At 25.1% G+C, this 17,855-nt stretch overlaps 1 protein-coding gene across 1 annotated transcript in view; it reads right to left on the bottom strand.

The window, feature by feature from the left end:
• Nucleotides 1–6,461, bottom strand: part of LOC113557309 (leucine-rich repeat-containing protein 70-like) — a 51,213-nt gene extending 44,752 nt beyond the window's left edge. Inside the window, exon 1 of the mRNA XM_026962760.1 lies at nucleotides 6,338–6,461. Coding sequence (XP_026818561.1) covers nucleotides 6,338–6,444 — 107 coding nt within the window. The 5' untranslated portion in view covers nucleotides 6,445–6,461. The remainder of the gene's footprint in view (nucleotides 1–6,337) is intronic.
• Between the last annotated feature and the right edge of the window lie 11,394 nt (nucleotides 6,462–17,855).

Genomic DNA, 17,855 nt, shown 5'->3' with positions numbered 1-17,855 from the left:
CGCGGACCATACGTAAAACTACGGGTGAATACGCTTACGCCACGCCGCGCGTTTTATCGTCGCTACACATGCGCAGTACGTTATACACCTAATACACACATTATAACATTGATATGGTATATTAATATTATTATATTATATCTCGATGGAAAATTGTAAACAATACAATTCCGTTTGTTCACCCCTTCGGAAACTCGCGTATGACTGAGGTTTTACCGTGAATTTTAATACACGTAGTGTGTATGACGTATACAGAGGGACCGTGTTTAACGCGCAAGACACTCGTAACGTTCTTGAAAATATTCCTTTTACGTGATTTTAAGTCGTTACTATAACGTTTTTTTTGTTGTGTTTTTTAAACCGACGACGCCGCGGGAACTGCTTTCCGCAACGACCTCGTTACTTACCTAATCTAACCTAACTAGAAAATTATATTTTTACTATTTTTCAGAGTTATCAATTTTACATGTTGGCTCTTTTGAATGACTACATTTTTCAATTAATTTCCAATACAGACTTTTATTTTGGAGTTTTTTAGTCTACAAAAAACGAATTTCGGACAAATTATTTATTAGTTATAAGCAAGGCTCGGAAGTTCTAATAAATGCATATTTTTCTTGGTTCGTCCTAGAACATCCAAAGTAAGATAACCTATGTTTTACACTTCTCTGATATCAAACACGAAATTTTATTTTGCTATTTTTTGCACATTTATAGTTTTTACTGCTATTTTGCTAATTTATGGTTTTTAGTACTATTTTTGGGTATATTTTCACATAAATACATATATATTATAGGAGCTATTTTGCTAATTTTGAGTTATAAATTCTGTGTATGGTATTATTTTTAAAAACTAAATTACCTACCAAACAGCCGCCTATAAATACGTGAACGAAAACAAATTGTTTTATTTTAAGATAGTACGCATCTGAAAAAACGGCCTTAGACCGTCGTTATCGTAGATTATATAGATACTATATTTCACTTTTAGGTTCATTAACTATTGGATAAAGGTTTTTCAAATTTTCTCACAGTTTCTTAAACATTATATAATGTAAACAAGTACCTTAACAATTGTGTGTGTGTCCATCAAAATCTACGTCGATTACCAAGAAGAAAAATTTTCCATTTATATCATAAGACGATTATAATAATTGTAGTAAAACTATGTTATGACTTATAAATTATATAATAATTATAATAATTATTATATAATGTAGTATCCATATTATACATATTTTTAGTAAAATTAAAGTTCCTGTTGTAAGTAACTTGTAGTAAATTGTATAATTAAATATGTTTATAAAACAAGACAAATATTAAACACTAGTCAACTTGTGTAATATTAAAAAAAAATTAAATAACTTAAACAGCTGTCTTAACGTGCTTGCTAACAATTTTAGATATCCTGAAAATCGATCTATTATACAATTTAATCACTAAATTTTTATTTTTTTACCATTTTTATCTTCTAAAATTGTTAGATATGACACCTAAGGTAAGCCAATAAATGGAAAAAATCAAAAAAAATCTGAAATGGACACATCAAAAATGAAACCATCGAAAATATATCACAGCACCAGCACAACGACGCGTATAATCTGTTTGTCCAATCAGTGTGTGATTATTGGTTTCGCTAATAGCGAGTTTGTATTAAACATTAGGTACTGATTACAATTTTTAAAACGAAAATTAAAATACTATAATACAATATGAAAAAAAAAATAATAACATATTATTAATAATATAAAAACGTAAACAAAAACCTAAAAATTCCTTAAAAAAAATATATAATACGTTAGTCTATTCACCATATTATTATTATAGTTAATTATTAAATGGCATATTATAGGCACCATAGGTGATTTTATTATTGATTTCCTTTACCTTTTTAATAGCTTGTACAAAATATTTTCAGCCACCCCTTAAGTATGAGGTATACTTACAATATTACCTTCGTAACGTATTATTACATAGTCTATAATTATTATAACGAATTCATTTTAATTCTTCATAATATTTTTTATTTTATATTTTATTTATGATTTTAAGTTAAACGTATAATAAAAAAAATGTTAAAAATCCTACTTTGCATTCTTACTTTATATTCTGTACGTTATATCATTAGGATTTAGGTTGTACAATATGCGACTTTTTCTACAGATGACACATTGAACCGGAGACGCTCTTTCTAGTATGTGCAGTGTGCAACACGAAAAACTAATAATTAATGTAACTAAGAAACTATGAAATAGCTTTTGTTTCATTCAATATTCTTATTTTTTTTTTCAGTTCAATAATATTATTAATAACTGCATAATTGTTTTGTATAGATTAGACCAAAAATGCAGTACATCTAGTTAGTTAATTAATTAGTTCTTTGTGTTCACCCCGTATGTACAAATATATATAAATATATAAATAGATAATATACAATATAATTATTAATTATATAGAACTATATTTTGCCTGTTAAATATCATACGACACAATTCCACTATGTATAATCTAATGGCTATGCGATGACACGTGTACAAATTATGGAATCATTTTGCATTCTAATATAAATAACAATAGCTGTGTTACAAGCTAATATTGTATGATAAAATAAAAATATAATAAGTATTAACTCAACATTTAAAATTTTCCACGAAATCTATATACATATAGTATAGTGTATTATCGATATTTTATATTATTAAATCCTATAATTGTGTACGACCTAAAGTTAAAATAACATATTTTATTATGTTGACGTCTTCTGCAATATAATATATAATATTATACAAAAGTATTTTAGTTAGATTTATCGAATTTGTGTGTCTTATACCATTTATTAAAACTAATGATCCTGCTTATTGTGATCTTTATAATTGATATTTAAATCGCCATTCTAAATATAATGTGTTTTTAATAAAATAAACATAATGTATTAATATGTAGTAAAATCATCAAATTTTTATTTTTTATTGGTGTTTTTTAATTATTCAGGAAAAAATGTATGTTTTGATAAAATAGGCAATCATATTTTTTTATTATTTTAGACAAACAATTTATTTCTATGTACGTCTTCAAATTTTAAAACGATCAAATCAACGCGAACACAGATCAACTCTTTTTCAAATTTAATCTATTATTATGTTACATGAACGAACTAAGGTAATAAAATTGTTATATAATATAATTATTTCGATGGTCAATTATAAAATATTTTTCTTCATTATATTTTTACATTTAAAGTTGTATCAATAAATTAAAAGTAAAATGTACTTACTAAAATGTCTATTTTTTTCTCATTTTAGATACCAAAATCAGAAACCCAGTAGAGCATAAAAAACATATAATTTAAATTTAAAAAACTGATTATAACAACATTCACAAGTATTTAGTTACAAGAGACAGTAAATTAAAATAATTTTTAAATACAGCTTTAGTTTATTTGGATTTATTTAAGTTAAACGCATTTTACCAACTTAATTTTTATAAAATAACTTATTATAATAATTTAAATTAACTCAAATTTAATTTAATCATAGTTTTCTTATGATTTTAAGCAACTTTAAATACAAAAAAATATCCAATTTCTTGTCAGGCCCTTCTCAAAATAATATTTTGAAATTCAATGTTTCCACATAATAATAATTAATAATACACTACTATGTAATAGCCTGCGCTAAGTTAAGCAAATACCCGCTGGCCTATTACTAACAAATTTTACATTATCAGTGTTGTACGGCGCAATGAATAGGCAATAAATGTATTAATATATTGGAGAAGAACATTCTAAAACTTACAACTTTTTAGATAAATATTTTAATATTCACTTTATCCTTATTAATACTATACCTATTACCTACAACTTTTTGTTTTAGTTTTGGTGTATCTATGGCTCATAACTTAAAAGGGATATATTATGTAAAGGACATATAGTATATACAACAAATTGATCATTCGTTGTTTGTACATATAGTACATAGCTAGTAATTAACCAAATACTATATGATTCGATTACTAAAAGTTTTGTACAAAATTAGACACTACCAGAATCTTTTTTGAATACAGTAATTTTCTATAAAAAAAAAAAAATCAATAAATAAAATAATGATAAAACGATTAATATACTCATTACGAATTAGTGATCATAAATTTTTTTTAATTTTATCGGAATTCATATTTTTTTTTTTTTAGCAACAATAAAAAACGCGGTACACAATAACATAACATAGTGCCTGTATATATTATGCACATAATCACTCTACAAAACTTATTTATACATATTTACTACCTAATAATTATTAGTATAAAATTGAACAATGATAAAATATAAAAACATTTTGATAGAAAATAAACAACAAAAGTATGACGTATAAATAATTATTATTAAATTATAAATACATCTATTATTTTGCGTTTATTGCACAATTGCACAATTTATTTTACATTTTTTAACTCTCAAACAATAAAACTACAATAACTGAAGAATGTATATTATTTAATAGAGAAATATTTATGATAATAATTTTTATTATTGTTACTGTTACGGTTATTAATAAACAACAAAAAACATTAATTTAAAATTTAAAAATTATTGATCGTAATGAAATTAAATAATAATATAATATTGTGCTCAAACAAAATATCAGTTTATATGTAAAATATATACTTAGTATGCACCAGACGTGTATTACTACTTGTATATCATTGTCTACGAAGATTTCACTTATAAATAAAATAAATTTAAATGTACAAGTACATAGAACTTTTTTAAAAACAATTTCAGTTGATAATTAATATTATGATAAATATTAATATTTTAGCTTTAGGTTAAGCCATATAAAATAAATATATACAAAAACACAATATTATTTTTAAGTTTAAAAAGCAAACGATTTATAACGTGCATCTTTCAACATAAATATTTTAAATATTCTTTGTGGGGACATTTTTAATTGTACAGCAATTATAAGTTCTTTAGTGAATATTATTAACTTTTAATTTTTAACCCGCTCCTATTTTTATTTATTTTATACCTACTTAATTTAAACTAATGCTCAAACATATAACAACTTATCCAAAAATTTTAACTTGAATATGAATTTGTTCATTAACTTTTATAAAGATACTTAATATTGCAAGAAACATGTTGCATTCGATAGCTATTTCATCTAAATAAATGGGAAATTGAACATTCTAAACGTAAAATAACTAATAAAAAAATTATCAACGGCTTAAAATATAATAAATCGTATGTTTGACAAAAAGTAACCTGCAATCTACTTTAAATTTTAAAAATTATTAATGAGTTGAAAAAATGAAAAAAAAACATTAATATTTCTTAATAATAATTAAATATTGTTAAATCGTGGCTTTATGTTGGAATTTAGAACCATCAGAACTTTTTTCAGTTAAAAAATAAATCAAGATATTAAAAGACTGTCAAACGTCGATCACGGTAAAATAAAAATTGAATTTGATTTTAGTTACAGATATATTTTATTACAACTTAAATCATCCAAAAATAAAGCGACTCATTGGTTCGTTCATGCATATAAATATATGCTAATCGTGCGTGTTATACCTATGCATATACAATGAATAAATCGGTACAAATTCGCATTCATAAGATACGATATTTAAACAAAAACATTTATTCAAAACCTGAATTAAAACATAAACTTTGAATTTTAATTGAAAATTATACATGTAAACTGTATATTAGAACTCGATTTAATAAATGACACAAACTGCATTTTTATCGCCGATTTGTGTATAACAAAATAATGTTTTTTTAAACATGATGCGTCATGAATTTGTCGTTTAAAATTTCCGTTCATAAAAAATCGACAAAAAAAAATATTCATAAACATAATGCACACAGGTGGGTAACTAATATTTTGAAATTCGTGTAAGCATCGTTACATTAAAATAAAAACTATTTTGGTAACGATGTTATAATATCGACTATCGTGAGCGCCTTATAGAATCGCGGTGTATTTAAATAATAATATCAAAAACAACAATTTGTTAATAATAAATGAAATTTCGATCGCATAATACTCTAAAGTCATGCCGAATGAACGATTCATCTGGTTTTTCGCTATTATCATAAACCAAACAACAGTGTACAATAATTGCATCGGTTTTTAAATTTTAAACAAAATAGTGTTTTTATTTGGTTTTAAACGCAATAGGCACGTTAAAAATATTAATATATTACATAAAGATTAAAAATGTACAATACATTTCGGCGTACAGCCATATCATATTATTATATTATATGATCACCCGCGGGTGTGAGAAACAAACGAGCGTACAAAATATTATACCAACCACTTACCTTGTGCGGAACACACGTGCCAAATAAGTAGTCGTCTTTGACGGATTTGTCGTCGAATGCTGCGCACGTTGACGACAGTACCGTTTGTGTGACCATGTTAATCGCATGCCTTGCACTGAGTCGGTGGCACGTTGGCTCGCGTATAAAACGGTTAGTTTATACTGCTCATTCATGCCGGGCGGCGGCGGCGGCAAACGATAACGCGCTGTCTGTTTTGCGTCCTCCACAAGGCTCCTCCTATCATCCACGTCCTCCCCTATTTACCTTCTCGTCCCGTGTTCGTCATCCAAACGCTGACACTGTCTCGACTCGAATTTTTTTTTTTTTTATTTTATTTTAATATTACATACCTATTATACTCTTCAGTCATGGGTACCCGATGGCCGATACCGTTGTTATTATATAATTGTACAGAATAATAGCATTTTGCCAGAGTCTCAACTCCGAAAATATACCGTAATAATAGTATAGTCTTATGTAGGGTAACATTTGAACTAGTATGCTATTGCAGATAACTGAGTGTCGAGCATTTCGTGCGAATGAAACGATTCTTTAATTACCACAAAATGTGTAACAGTTGTTTCCAACCAAAGTTATAGTTATATATAATATATGTATATATATATATATATATATACATAGATTTATTATAATTAGGTATTGATAATATATGAATAATTTTTCTATTGAAAAACATAAAAACAGAAAATCATTTTTAGTCAAGAGGAATGCCGTTTAAGACTTGAGGAAGTAAAAGAATAATTAAAGATTATCGATGTGTTCGTAGATATGTTCCGTTTAGTCTTAGAGCCCAACTCTATTTTAAGTGATTATAAATAGTTAACTCTTTCGATACATCTTAAAAAAAAATGTAATCAATCATAGTTTAATACCAAAAAAATTCTAGACAACATTAATAATTATTTTAAAATATTTTCAACTTTGACTGCTTCTGCATACGCGTAAATAATAAACACTATTGTTGATAATAACCTAACCAATCATGTAATTTTCTGAATAAATTAGGCATTATTAATACTATCTTGGATATATTTTCCGTGACTTAATTTAATCTTTAACCTTATTTAATATATTATCTCTGTCTCAGTTAGAACCTCTATAATTATCGGTATACATAATATATTAGATATATTATATAAGAGAACGGGAGGCTTATAGCTATGCGATTCCATATAATAAAAGATGTTAGCTAACTACCAAAAGCTTAATATATTCAAACAAGATATTTAAAATACCAAAAAAAAAATCCGAAATAGGTTGCAATATGCTTTAAATTTGTTTGGATAATTATTCAAGTAAGAATTACCAACTAGATTGAAATATTTTTAAGAGATTGAAAATCTGTTAAAAATTTTTAAAAATGAAGCTTTTTCAATGGGAAAATGGACGGACGTAGCTGGGGAAGTTGTTCAGAATTACAAAATCTTCATTTTAATTAGAGATTACTGACTTGTCCTAAGATATAACACGTGTTCAATAAGTTTGGAAACTCTAAATTACTGTATGTATATTTTAATACCTACATGAATCGATAACAGATAATTCTACTATACATTTATAATGCAAAATCTTTAATAACTTCAATAATTATTAATCATATTATCATTTATCAGTCCCAATTAGTCTAAAAACCGTTTTCAAACTAATTGAACACTCTGTATAAAATTACACCTATTGAAGATTGTTGAATCGCGTAATAAGTATATTTTTAAAAATGGTCATCAAATTCGCTACTTATGCGTCGTTCTCAAAAAAGTACTTTTTAAGGAATGAATATATTACTCCATATTATCTAAATGCCACCTTAAAAACATTAGACATGTTAGTATTTTCTACAAATACCAAATTTTAAGAAACTGATTCAGAATAAAAATATATATAATTTCTCTAACTATAAGATCAATAAAATCACGATATAAAATTATATTCTTGATTCTATAATTAGTAAGAAATTTATGAAAATTGTTGTCATTTTAGACCATTAATTTTTACTATACCTAATAGTTATATAATATTCAATTGAATGTGTATCGTAAATTGCGTTTTAAACAAAAATTAATATACTTAGCAACTATTGTTTAAATTTTTTTTCTGAAACTCGACAATTACTTTTCAATCCTCTTGGAAATTAGTTGCCGATCCATAGTATATTAAAGTATATCGGTAGTATGCCGGTTAAGTATACCGGCTATGTATAATAAACAATGTATAGTTGACAATATTATACATACATATATTATAAAATTATTGTCTTCTCAAGTTATCTATTGTAGTTGAATTCTCGTTCAAAATTCAATAAGTCAATGTACATATTAATAATATAATATATATACTACATTGTAATTCTATTCCAAACTCCCGCATAACTATTGCCGGTTATATTTATAATGTCATGACTCGTGATTGATTTTAATATTTTTTATTAATTTTCAATCTTCACTACAAAAGCTTCAAATATATCGGAACACATGCTAAATGGTTCACAATAGACAAGACATATTAATTGGGACTTCTCTTTGTACTCGTATGTGGTATATAGTTATCTAGAAAATGTTGAACAGTATATAATTTATAGGTCTATTGTGTCACACTGTAATTACCGTACAGATGTGACAGAATTTATATATTGTAGCTTGCGATTTTCGTTCACAGTTTTTAATATTATTATTTTTAAATCTCCACGTAACTAAATAATCATTAATAACAATAATAACTAAATACTACAGCCATGTTTTTCTAATTTTTAAACAACTATATTGCACGCTTAAAGAAATTTGAAGTGATGAAAAAAATAAACAACTGTCAGGCTGTAAAAATAATTTATAATATAATAACATTTGTTAAAAAACAATTACAATATTAAAGATGAAAAATGTAATATTAAATATTGCCTGAACGTAATTTTCTGATCGTAAACACAAAACCCTACACATTTAAGTGGTTTTAATACTAATTAACATATTAGACAATAAGAATAATTAATTTATTCTAAAATTGAAAAGATAATTTTTAACTTTATGAATTTAATTCAACCAAACACTTTTTTCTATACATTTCGACTCGTACTTTTTGACGAGAAAACTTTTTTGTATTTATTCAGTTAAATTACAAAAATTTTTAATCAACATAAAATATCTGTATTAAAATAAACAATTGTGTTTTACTACATGACTGTCTAAAAAAATGTATTTCAATAATATTAATAAGATTATAATATAATCTTCGTTGTATTAATTACTCTCGATGAGCCACAATAACTAGGTAAACTCAACTGTTCATTTTTCTACCGTAAAATTGTCTACGCTTTAAATATATTTGAATCCTTAAAGGTGAAAGACTAATGGTCCATATTCCAACAAAGGATGAACAAGGGAAAAATATGTCTCTGATACCTAGCTGACTTAAATATATATCGTGCTATGTATGATAAATCCGGAAATTTTAAATGCTCTACTATAACAGTTGTATCAGAGTGGAGAATAAAACTTAAATTTTCTGAGAACTAAAAGACTAAATATTAAATTCATTTTAGGTAACTGATGAGTAACTGAAAAAATAGAACGAAAGTAAGGGAGTGTTTGACATAATGGAGAAATACCGTTACATTTATTTGGATGTAAAGATAGTCCTAAATGAGTGATCCATTCACAATTAGTATTTAATTCTCTTTGCAGTAGAACAAAATCAGCTGGCGCTTTAAGTCTATGAAATATCTTCACATCATCTGCATAATATGATAGGATTTTTACTCGAGTAAGTCACCCGCTATCGTGATATTGCATTAGTAAAACTTAATCGATAAAGTTCAGCCGAAAGCGAGTATTTTTGTTCGTAGCTGTAGAATATTCAGAATATTTTGGATCTTTTTGAGCTACCTATTTATAGGGCATAGCCGCATAGGTATATGGATATTTGAATTTGACGATATTTTTATTAATTCATGTTGATTGACATATAATTAAATATTCAGATTAATTGTTAACTATTTATAATATGAATCTATCCATGTCATTATAAGGTACATACGTCAGTATATTGATTAATAATCTAATAATAACTATTTAACATATTGTATGATATAATATTATAATTATCACCTTAATTATATACTATAAACTGTGTTATGTTATACTTGCGATTTGTTTCTATTCAACCTACCGTATTACAAATACAAAAATAAATTATAATAATAGAATTATAAAATATGTAGTATAATAAAATATCCCCAAAAATATAATACATATAGTATATACCCATTAAAATGCACATTTGGTGTCAATTTCCGTAAAAAATATTTTAATGAATTTGATATAGTTTAATCATTTATAACATTATAAGCACATTATTAACTGACCAAAATAATTAATAATAGGACCGTTTTTACATAAGTTGTTAATAAAACAGTAATACAAATCTCCAATTTCTGCGTGCAACTTGTTGAGCTTTTAGCTGTGCCGAAAATTAGTTTGCCGAAAGCGCACATCGTTTTTACAATCACATGTGGTGAGGTAATTCAAATGCCATGAGAAAAGTATTCGCTGAGTCACTAAATTACATAATATTATGTTTTAGATTATACGTTACCGAAAGGTTCTATTATGAATCAAAGCATCTAAAACAAACATCTCTTGTCGCTTATAGCTTATATACATACATGGCATTTATGTAAACGTTTGATTTTATAAATACATTCAGATTTATTAGTAAATAAAGAACAATTCCCAGAAGCCTAATGACAATAATTCTAAACCTAACAACATTTGAACAATATTGTAGTCACAACAATTGTCACGCTTCAAAAAGCGTTTAATTCTCTTGTATTAATTTGAGGTTTTATCCTAGACATAATGATAGTAGTACAGTATATACATAAAAGTTAAAGTTTTCTCTTCCCTCTGTCTCTTCTGCCTGTTTTATTTTATTTTATTTATTTTTTTTATTTGTTATGTTATCACTTAAGCTTATTGTTCTATATTGTAACAGATGGCTAAATATAGAATTTTTGTTTAAAAAAAAAATAAAATACTCTTGTAACTGCGACGAAAACAACAATTTGACAGAGTAAAACTATGAAATTTATAACAATTATATCATCAAAATATTCATAGAACTTTATATATTTTCAAATTTTTGAATTACTAAAACTAATTATCTGAGTATGCAAATGTATAATACTAATATTATTTTCAATTAATTGAATATTAACTTTTTAAATAATTATCTAGTTACTTAGTTAATTTTCTAATTAAATTACTAATTTAGCGAGTAAAAATATCCTTTTAAATAGCTGCAGGTTTTCCAGTTTATTAAAACAATAATTCATTAGATTTAAACCATGTTTATATACATATTTATGTATAAAACTATGACTTATTAATTAATTAGCCATTTTATTGTTTAGACACTATACAATTATTTTAAATACATTTAATAATTTAGTTGATACAAACGGTAATTGCTTTAACTATTACCGCTAATAATACTAATATGCATTATGAAGAAATAATATTAAGATACACTTTTAACAAAATGTTTGATGATTTATTGTTCAAAAAATCTAGAAATTGCACTATTACTTCGACACTACCTATATTCGAACTAGGTGATGCTTAAGAAAAATAAATAAACTTTTTTTTAATCAAGTTTAATTAATATTTTTCTCAATATTAACTTTAAACTTATTGTTTATTAATTGTTAACATATAGGTAACTTTTTTTTTTTATTGAAATAAATCTATAACTTATAACTTAAGAACCTTAACGTGCACTTCACTAATACTTTTGAAAAATTGTTAGTACGAGTAATGACTGATGAACGTCTATTTCCTATGTCGTATATAAAAATATATTTTAAAAGATTTTTAAAAAAATGTATTTTTAACTTAAACTTAAAAGATTGAAACTATTAATACCGTTTAAAAAAATTGAGTGCTGAATAAAATCAGAATTGCTATTTTTTATGTAACAGAATGAGGTTCATTTTTTTCGTGTTTTATAAAAAGTTATTGTTGAACGGTAACAATATTTATAAACTACAAATTAAATAAAAATAAAAGTATTTTGAAGGGTTTATTCTTAAAGTAAATTCATGATTTAAACGAGCTTAAAATCAGAAAATTAAAAATAATCAAAGTAAATATTAGAAAAAAATATAATATTTTATAAACACGTTAAAAGTTTTTAATAACATATATTCAAGTTATATTTGATCGGATTTAAAATTGATTTATGAGACCTAACTACTTTATATCACTATGTATGTACTAAACAATATATTAAATATATATCTATTTCACAAGAGCTTTGTACGTATATCAAAAACCCGTATATAATATTAGAATAAAATAACCTTTTTCAAACTAACAAGTAATTGAGAAATATTCAAAACCTATCCGATGCTTTGTACACTTTTTTAAATCCCTACAAAATCTTGTTATGGTACTTTCCTAGAGGGAACCCAATTTAATATAAAACGAATCCTAAAATACTTTGAGCTTGAAAATACGTGGAAAAAACAGTTGACCCAGAATATTTAATTTCTTTTATAGGTATATGCATGGTGATGAGATAAATTTAAATGTTTTATTAATTATCGATCAGTAACAAATAAAAACTAGTTTTATAGTTGACTTAACTAGATTTTTAGTTATACAAACTATATTTCAGACAGAAATATTTAATATAAAATTAATTTAAGGTTCATATTTCAAATTAAAAAAAAATTATTCTAATTAAAATGTTAGTTAATATTATCCTTGTTCCGTGATTCTTAAAATATTTGAAGTAATTATAACGAAACAAATTTCTTCAAGTCTAAATATATGTATTTTAACACATGTTAGCAAGAACAGAAATTATTTATTGTATATTGTCTATATCTCGTGCATAATATACTATAGTAGTACTATACTGTATAATCTATACAGTATAAAGAGTACCTAAAATTTAGTAAAATTGTACAATCTTTATCAAATTCGTGTAGTACCATTACTAATATAATAATATACTAATATGTCGATTATGTATTGTAATTAATATGAATATATGGTTCATGAATATTAATATGAATAATAATATTATATTTTTAAAGTTTTTATTTCCATATAATTTACATATATATAATATACTTTAGATGCTTCGCAATTTTCAACTATTTGAGTTGTTTCTTATAGTACATTAAATCTAGTTGATACATTAGAAGACAAAAGTAAAAAAATGTCTGTTTTTATTAATTTTCGGAAAAAAAAATAAGGAAATCCGGAAATTTTACGATAATCCAATTTTTGAAATAAAACCAATTTTGTTTTTTTTTTTCAAACTCAAAAACGAAATAACTGTAGATCTTTAGAATTTTCACGAAGTGTTTATATTATCATCTTCTATACAAACTACAAAGTATATTCTTTTTTATACTATTTTTGAGCTATTTAAAGGCAAAAAAAATTAAATTGTTGATTTTTTTCTAATCGGAAATAAACATTTTATTGCATATAAAATATTTTATAGGCTGATAGCCCGTCTCCGCTTAAAATCGTTCTTTATATACAATGATATATAATTGAATTTAAATTTAATACATCCATTACAGTGTCCCGACTTAATCCCAACTGTACAACAGAATAGGTACCCACTTACCCTTTCTTTTAATGGAATCAAACTTATGACGATATTGCTAATAAATGTATACCTACCAAACAGTTTAAACCCACAACTGTTGAGCCAATAGGAATAAGAGTAATATGATAAATTTTTTATATTATGTTTAGTAGTTATGTATTAGAAATTAATTATAAATACTTATGTCTATAATAATTTATGTTTTAAATAATCCGTGATTAATTGTAATAGTAATATTAATGAGTAATGTGATAAATTATCCAATTAAAATATACACCAATGGCCAGTGCAGACACCGGTTTTAATGAGGAAAAAATGGGGAAAGTAAGTAACCGCTATCCTGTACTACAATAAGTAGTAGTGCTAGTAGTTAGTGTATTTAAGAATATTTAAGTAACTTTAATATTTGTATTTAATTTGAATTTAATAATAGTATTGCATGTAAAAAACTATTGTGAGCGAAAACAATCTGTCAACCTATATTACTAAGAAGATTTTACATTATTTCTATTTCTATTAAAGTAGTTTAATTGATTATTAATAATGTATGGTACATTGAATTAATTTTTACCAAAAATACTACATTGAAACATTTTATTGGGAGCCTAAAACTTACAATAAAACACGTTCAAAGCACGTACAAAAAGTGTTTTAAAATTATATCAAAATAACTATACAATCATTATTATTTATTCAAATATTTAATATTTTAGATTTTAGTTACAGTACATTTAGTACAAACTACTTATGGAGACCTTTATATTACATTTTCTATCCTTTTAAATATAAACATTGAACATTTAACTACACTACTATTTACAGATGTTTGTGATTTTGACGTATCTTAATATTTAAATAACTATATATAAAAGCAATTTATTTGAAACCTATTATATAAAAATTTTTAAATTTCTAACCGAGCAAATAGTTTTTTTATCGACATTTATAAAAATATCGAAAATGTTTAAAAAATACTTTGAAAATCGTATATTTTATATAAAATGCTTATATAAATTTTTAGTTATTTGTTTTTAAATTCGATAAAAAAAAACATTATTCACATTATTGGTTTTGCGTTAATTTCCCGTTTTCCTTAAATATTTTTTTTCTTGATTATTTTAAAAATTCCTGGACATTTTTTACTTTTGATCCTTTAAACTTTAAAGTACTAATGAGATCCAATTTTCAATCCAGGAATCGCCTTAACAATAAAAATCGAAACATTTTTACTGCCCATAAAATGTCCGTCCCTCATTTATTTTATACTGAGTTACTATAATTATGAACGGAATACGACCATAATATTACCCTCAATGATAAATAGTAGTACGTAGATAATATATTCACGTTTGTCTTGCATAATTTTTATTTCACAACCATCACTAACAGTCAACAGACAATGTTTTCCGTCAAATATTTTTAACTAACCATTTTTTTTTTTTTTTATAGTGTCAAAAATACATCTATTGCAGAAAAAAAGGTGTCGCGTGTATTATTACTCCCCAGTTAATAAATAATCGTACACAATTATAATATGAAGGTTGTATATTAAGTAGGCACCCTTTTTTTTGTCTATGGAATAAATTCTAAATTTTAGCAGTCTCTTTTTAACGACCCTCTCGATGTCATAGGTATTTCTATAAGCTGTTATACACTTATACATATAAAGTAATTGTATTTGCAGTTCAGCGTAAATCTTTAGTCTTTACGGAGTTAATAAATTTTATTGCACAACGAAATACACTTCATTAATATAAATCTGTTATGTTATTTTATTAATCTTGTGAAATAACATAGGAAATTAAAATATGGGTTTGTTTTCGAAGCTCGTGAATTATTCAATTTTCGAAACTTTAGGCGCACAAAATAAAATAAATATAATGGCTCATTAATAATTTCCATTGAGTCATTGTTTATTGATGATTAAATAACTGCAGAAACTGTTTGAAAACTTTGCATATTTACAGTATACATACTTATACATATTGTAATTGGGTGTGATTACTGTATAAATTTTCAAAATTCTATATATTAGCGCAAAAGAGACAATTTTTTTAAAATTATGTATAAAAAATTAAATAATTTATACATTTCTGCAGCCGACTGTTTGGCCAATTCGATCTATCTGAAATCATAATATTATGAATGTTATTCAAAACAAAAACCAGTACATCAAATTTTATTTTATTTCGAAACGGATAACAATATAGTGTAGTTGTGACTTTTTTTATCTGTTCGCATATATAATATATTATTATGTTGTTTAGAAACTTCATTTTCACTCGAACGCTTGCTTTAGCTAGATCCGCGGGTTGTACTTTCGCTCAACAAATGCAAAACTGAAAACAATCGACGCCTAAGTCGCACATAAATAAAATAATAATATCCACTAAAAGCTACACAATTGTACGGCGTACTACGTGTATATATGAAGTGGGTATAGGTATTGTTACTCAACTATACTTGAAACAACTCGTAACAACGGCGTGTCTTGTACGCCAAAATGGTAGGTATATGCAGCAATTATGTAATGTAAGTCGCCAATACATCGACATAAAAAAAAAAAAAAAAATTTATAAAAATAAAACAACGCAACGTGAGTTATGTATGATAAATCACCATAATAATTAGTGAGTAATGTTTGATATTTCGACTTTAATCGACGGTCGCGGTTAATAATATTATGATGATAGTAGTGAATTTTACACGCCTACACAATCCTTCGATTGCGCGCGAGCGACTAAGAGGAAAAGACAAAGACAGATACCTCACTTCAGAGAGGTAGATTTGAACACCGTCGTCGAACATCATCGCTTGCTCTTTTCCGCGAATATGAATTAAAATATTATAATAAACTATATACAGGTATGTGTTTTATGGCTTTGTAAATATTTAACGTATTTTATCATATATACATAATATTAATATAATTATTATATAATACAAGTATCGCTTATTCATCATCTTATATTAATACTCACTATAGAAACATTATTTTCAATAACATAATAAATTATATAATGTTCCACGAAAACCCATCCATCGATTAACTACGATCGAGAACGGCATTTTTAGTAATATGATTAAGAACATAGGTACTCAATTTATAAATTTGTTTTTAAAACGTTATTTTTATCGAACGATGAGCACAATATTTATTTTGATACATCTCTAGATATAAACATCGAAAATCCAATTCACAGTTTATTAATTAGTTTATTTAATTCAAGTTTAATAAACTAGGAAAATGGCATAAGCTGTTTTTTGGTTAACAATTTAATTTTTAAGTCATAAAAATTCGAAGATAGTTTTTAGCATTAACGTCGACACGTCGTTAATTAGCGCTACGACGAAACAAAATAAAAAATAAAAAGAATTACCGAAAATTAAAAGATAAAATTGTAAGCATTTAAAATAAATAAATAAAATATGTAATAAAAAATGCAGTTAATTTATCAAAATAAGAATATGTTACTGAAATCGTGTATGGTAACATATCACAACTTATTATTACTATAATATATATATAACTTATATATTATTAATATTTTTCATTACATTAAAATTTTCAGTTTAAAAAAATTCAACAAGCTGAATCGTTCGGTAGCCAATTAAATATTATGGCAACATTGCACGTAAATTCGTTCTTAATCGTATTCGGTTTTTTTGATATTAAGCGGAATATTTGAATATTTAGTACACTCGTACATTTGCTAAATAGATATAAATTACTCTAAATGTACCTAAACATTATTCGATAGCTGTCCTAAAACATAACCATAATCTGATAGTCGTCACTGTATAGCTGATATAATATTATTTGATAGTCGATCACAACGACGTATATGCACGTGTAAATATTATAAAACACTAAAATCGA

The sequence above is a fragment of the Rhopalosiphum maidis genome, chromosome 1 (genome assembly GCF_003676215.2).
Source record: "Rhopalosiphum maidis isolate BTI-1 chromosome 1, ASM367621v3, whole genome shotgun sequence".
Classification (NCBI taxonomy): Eukaryota; Metazoa; Arthropoda; class Insecta; order Hemiptera; family Aphididae; genus Rhopalosiphum; species Rhopalosiphum maidis.
Note: the sequence above shows the minus strand (reverse complement) of the source record. Positions and strands in the feature narration are given on the sequence as shown.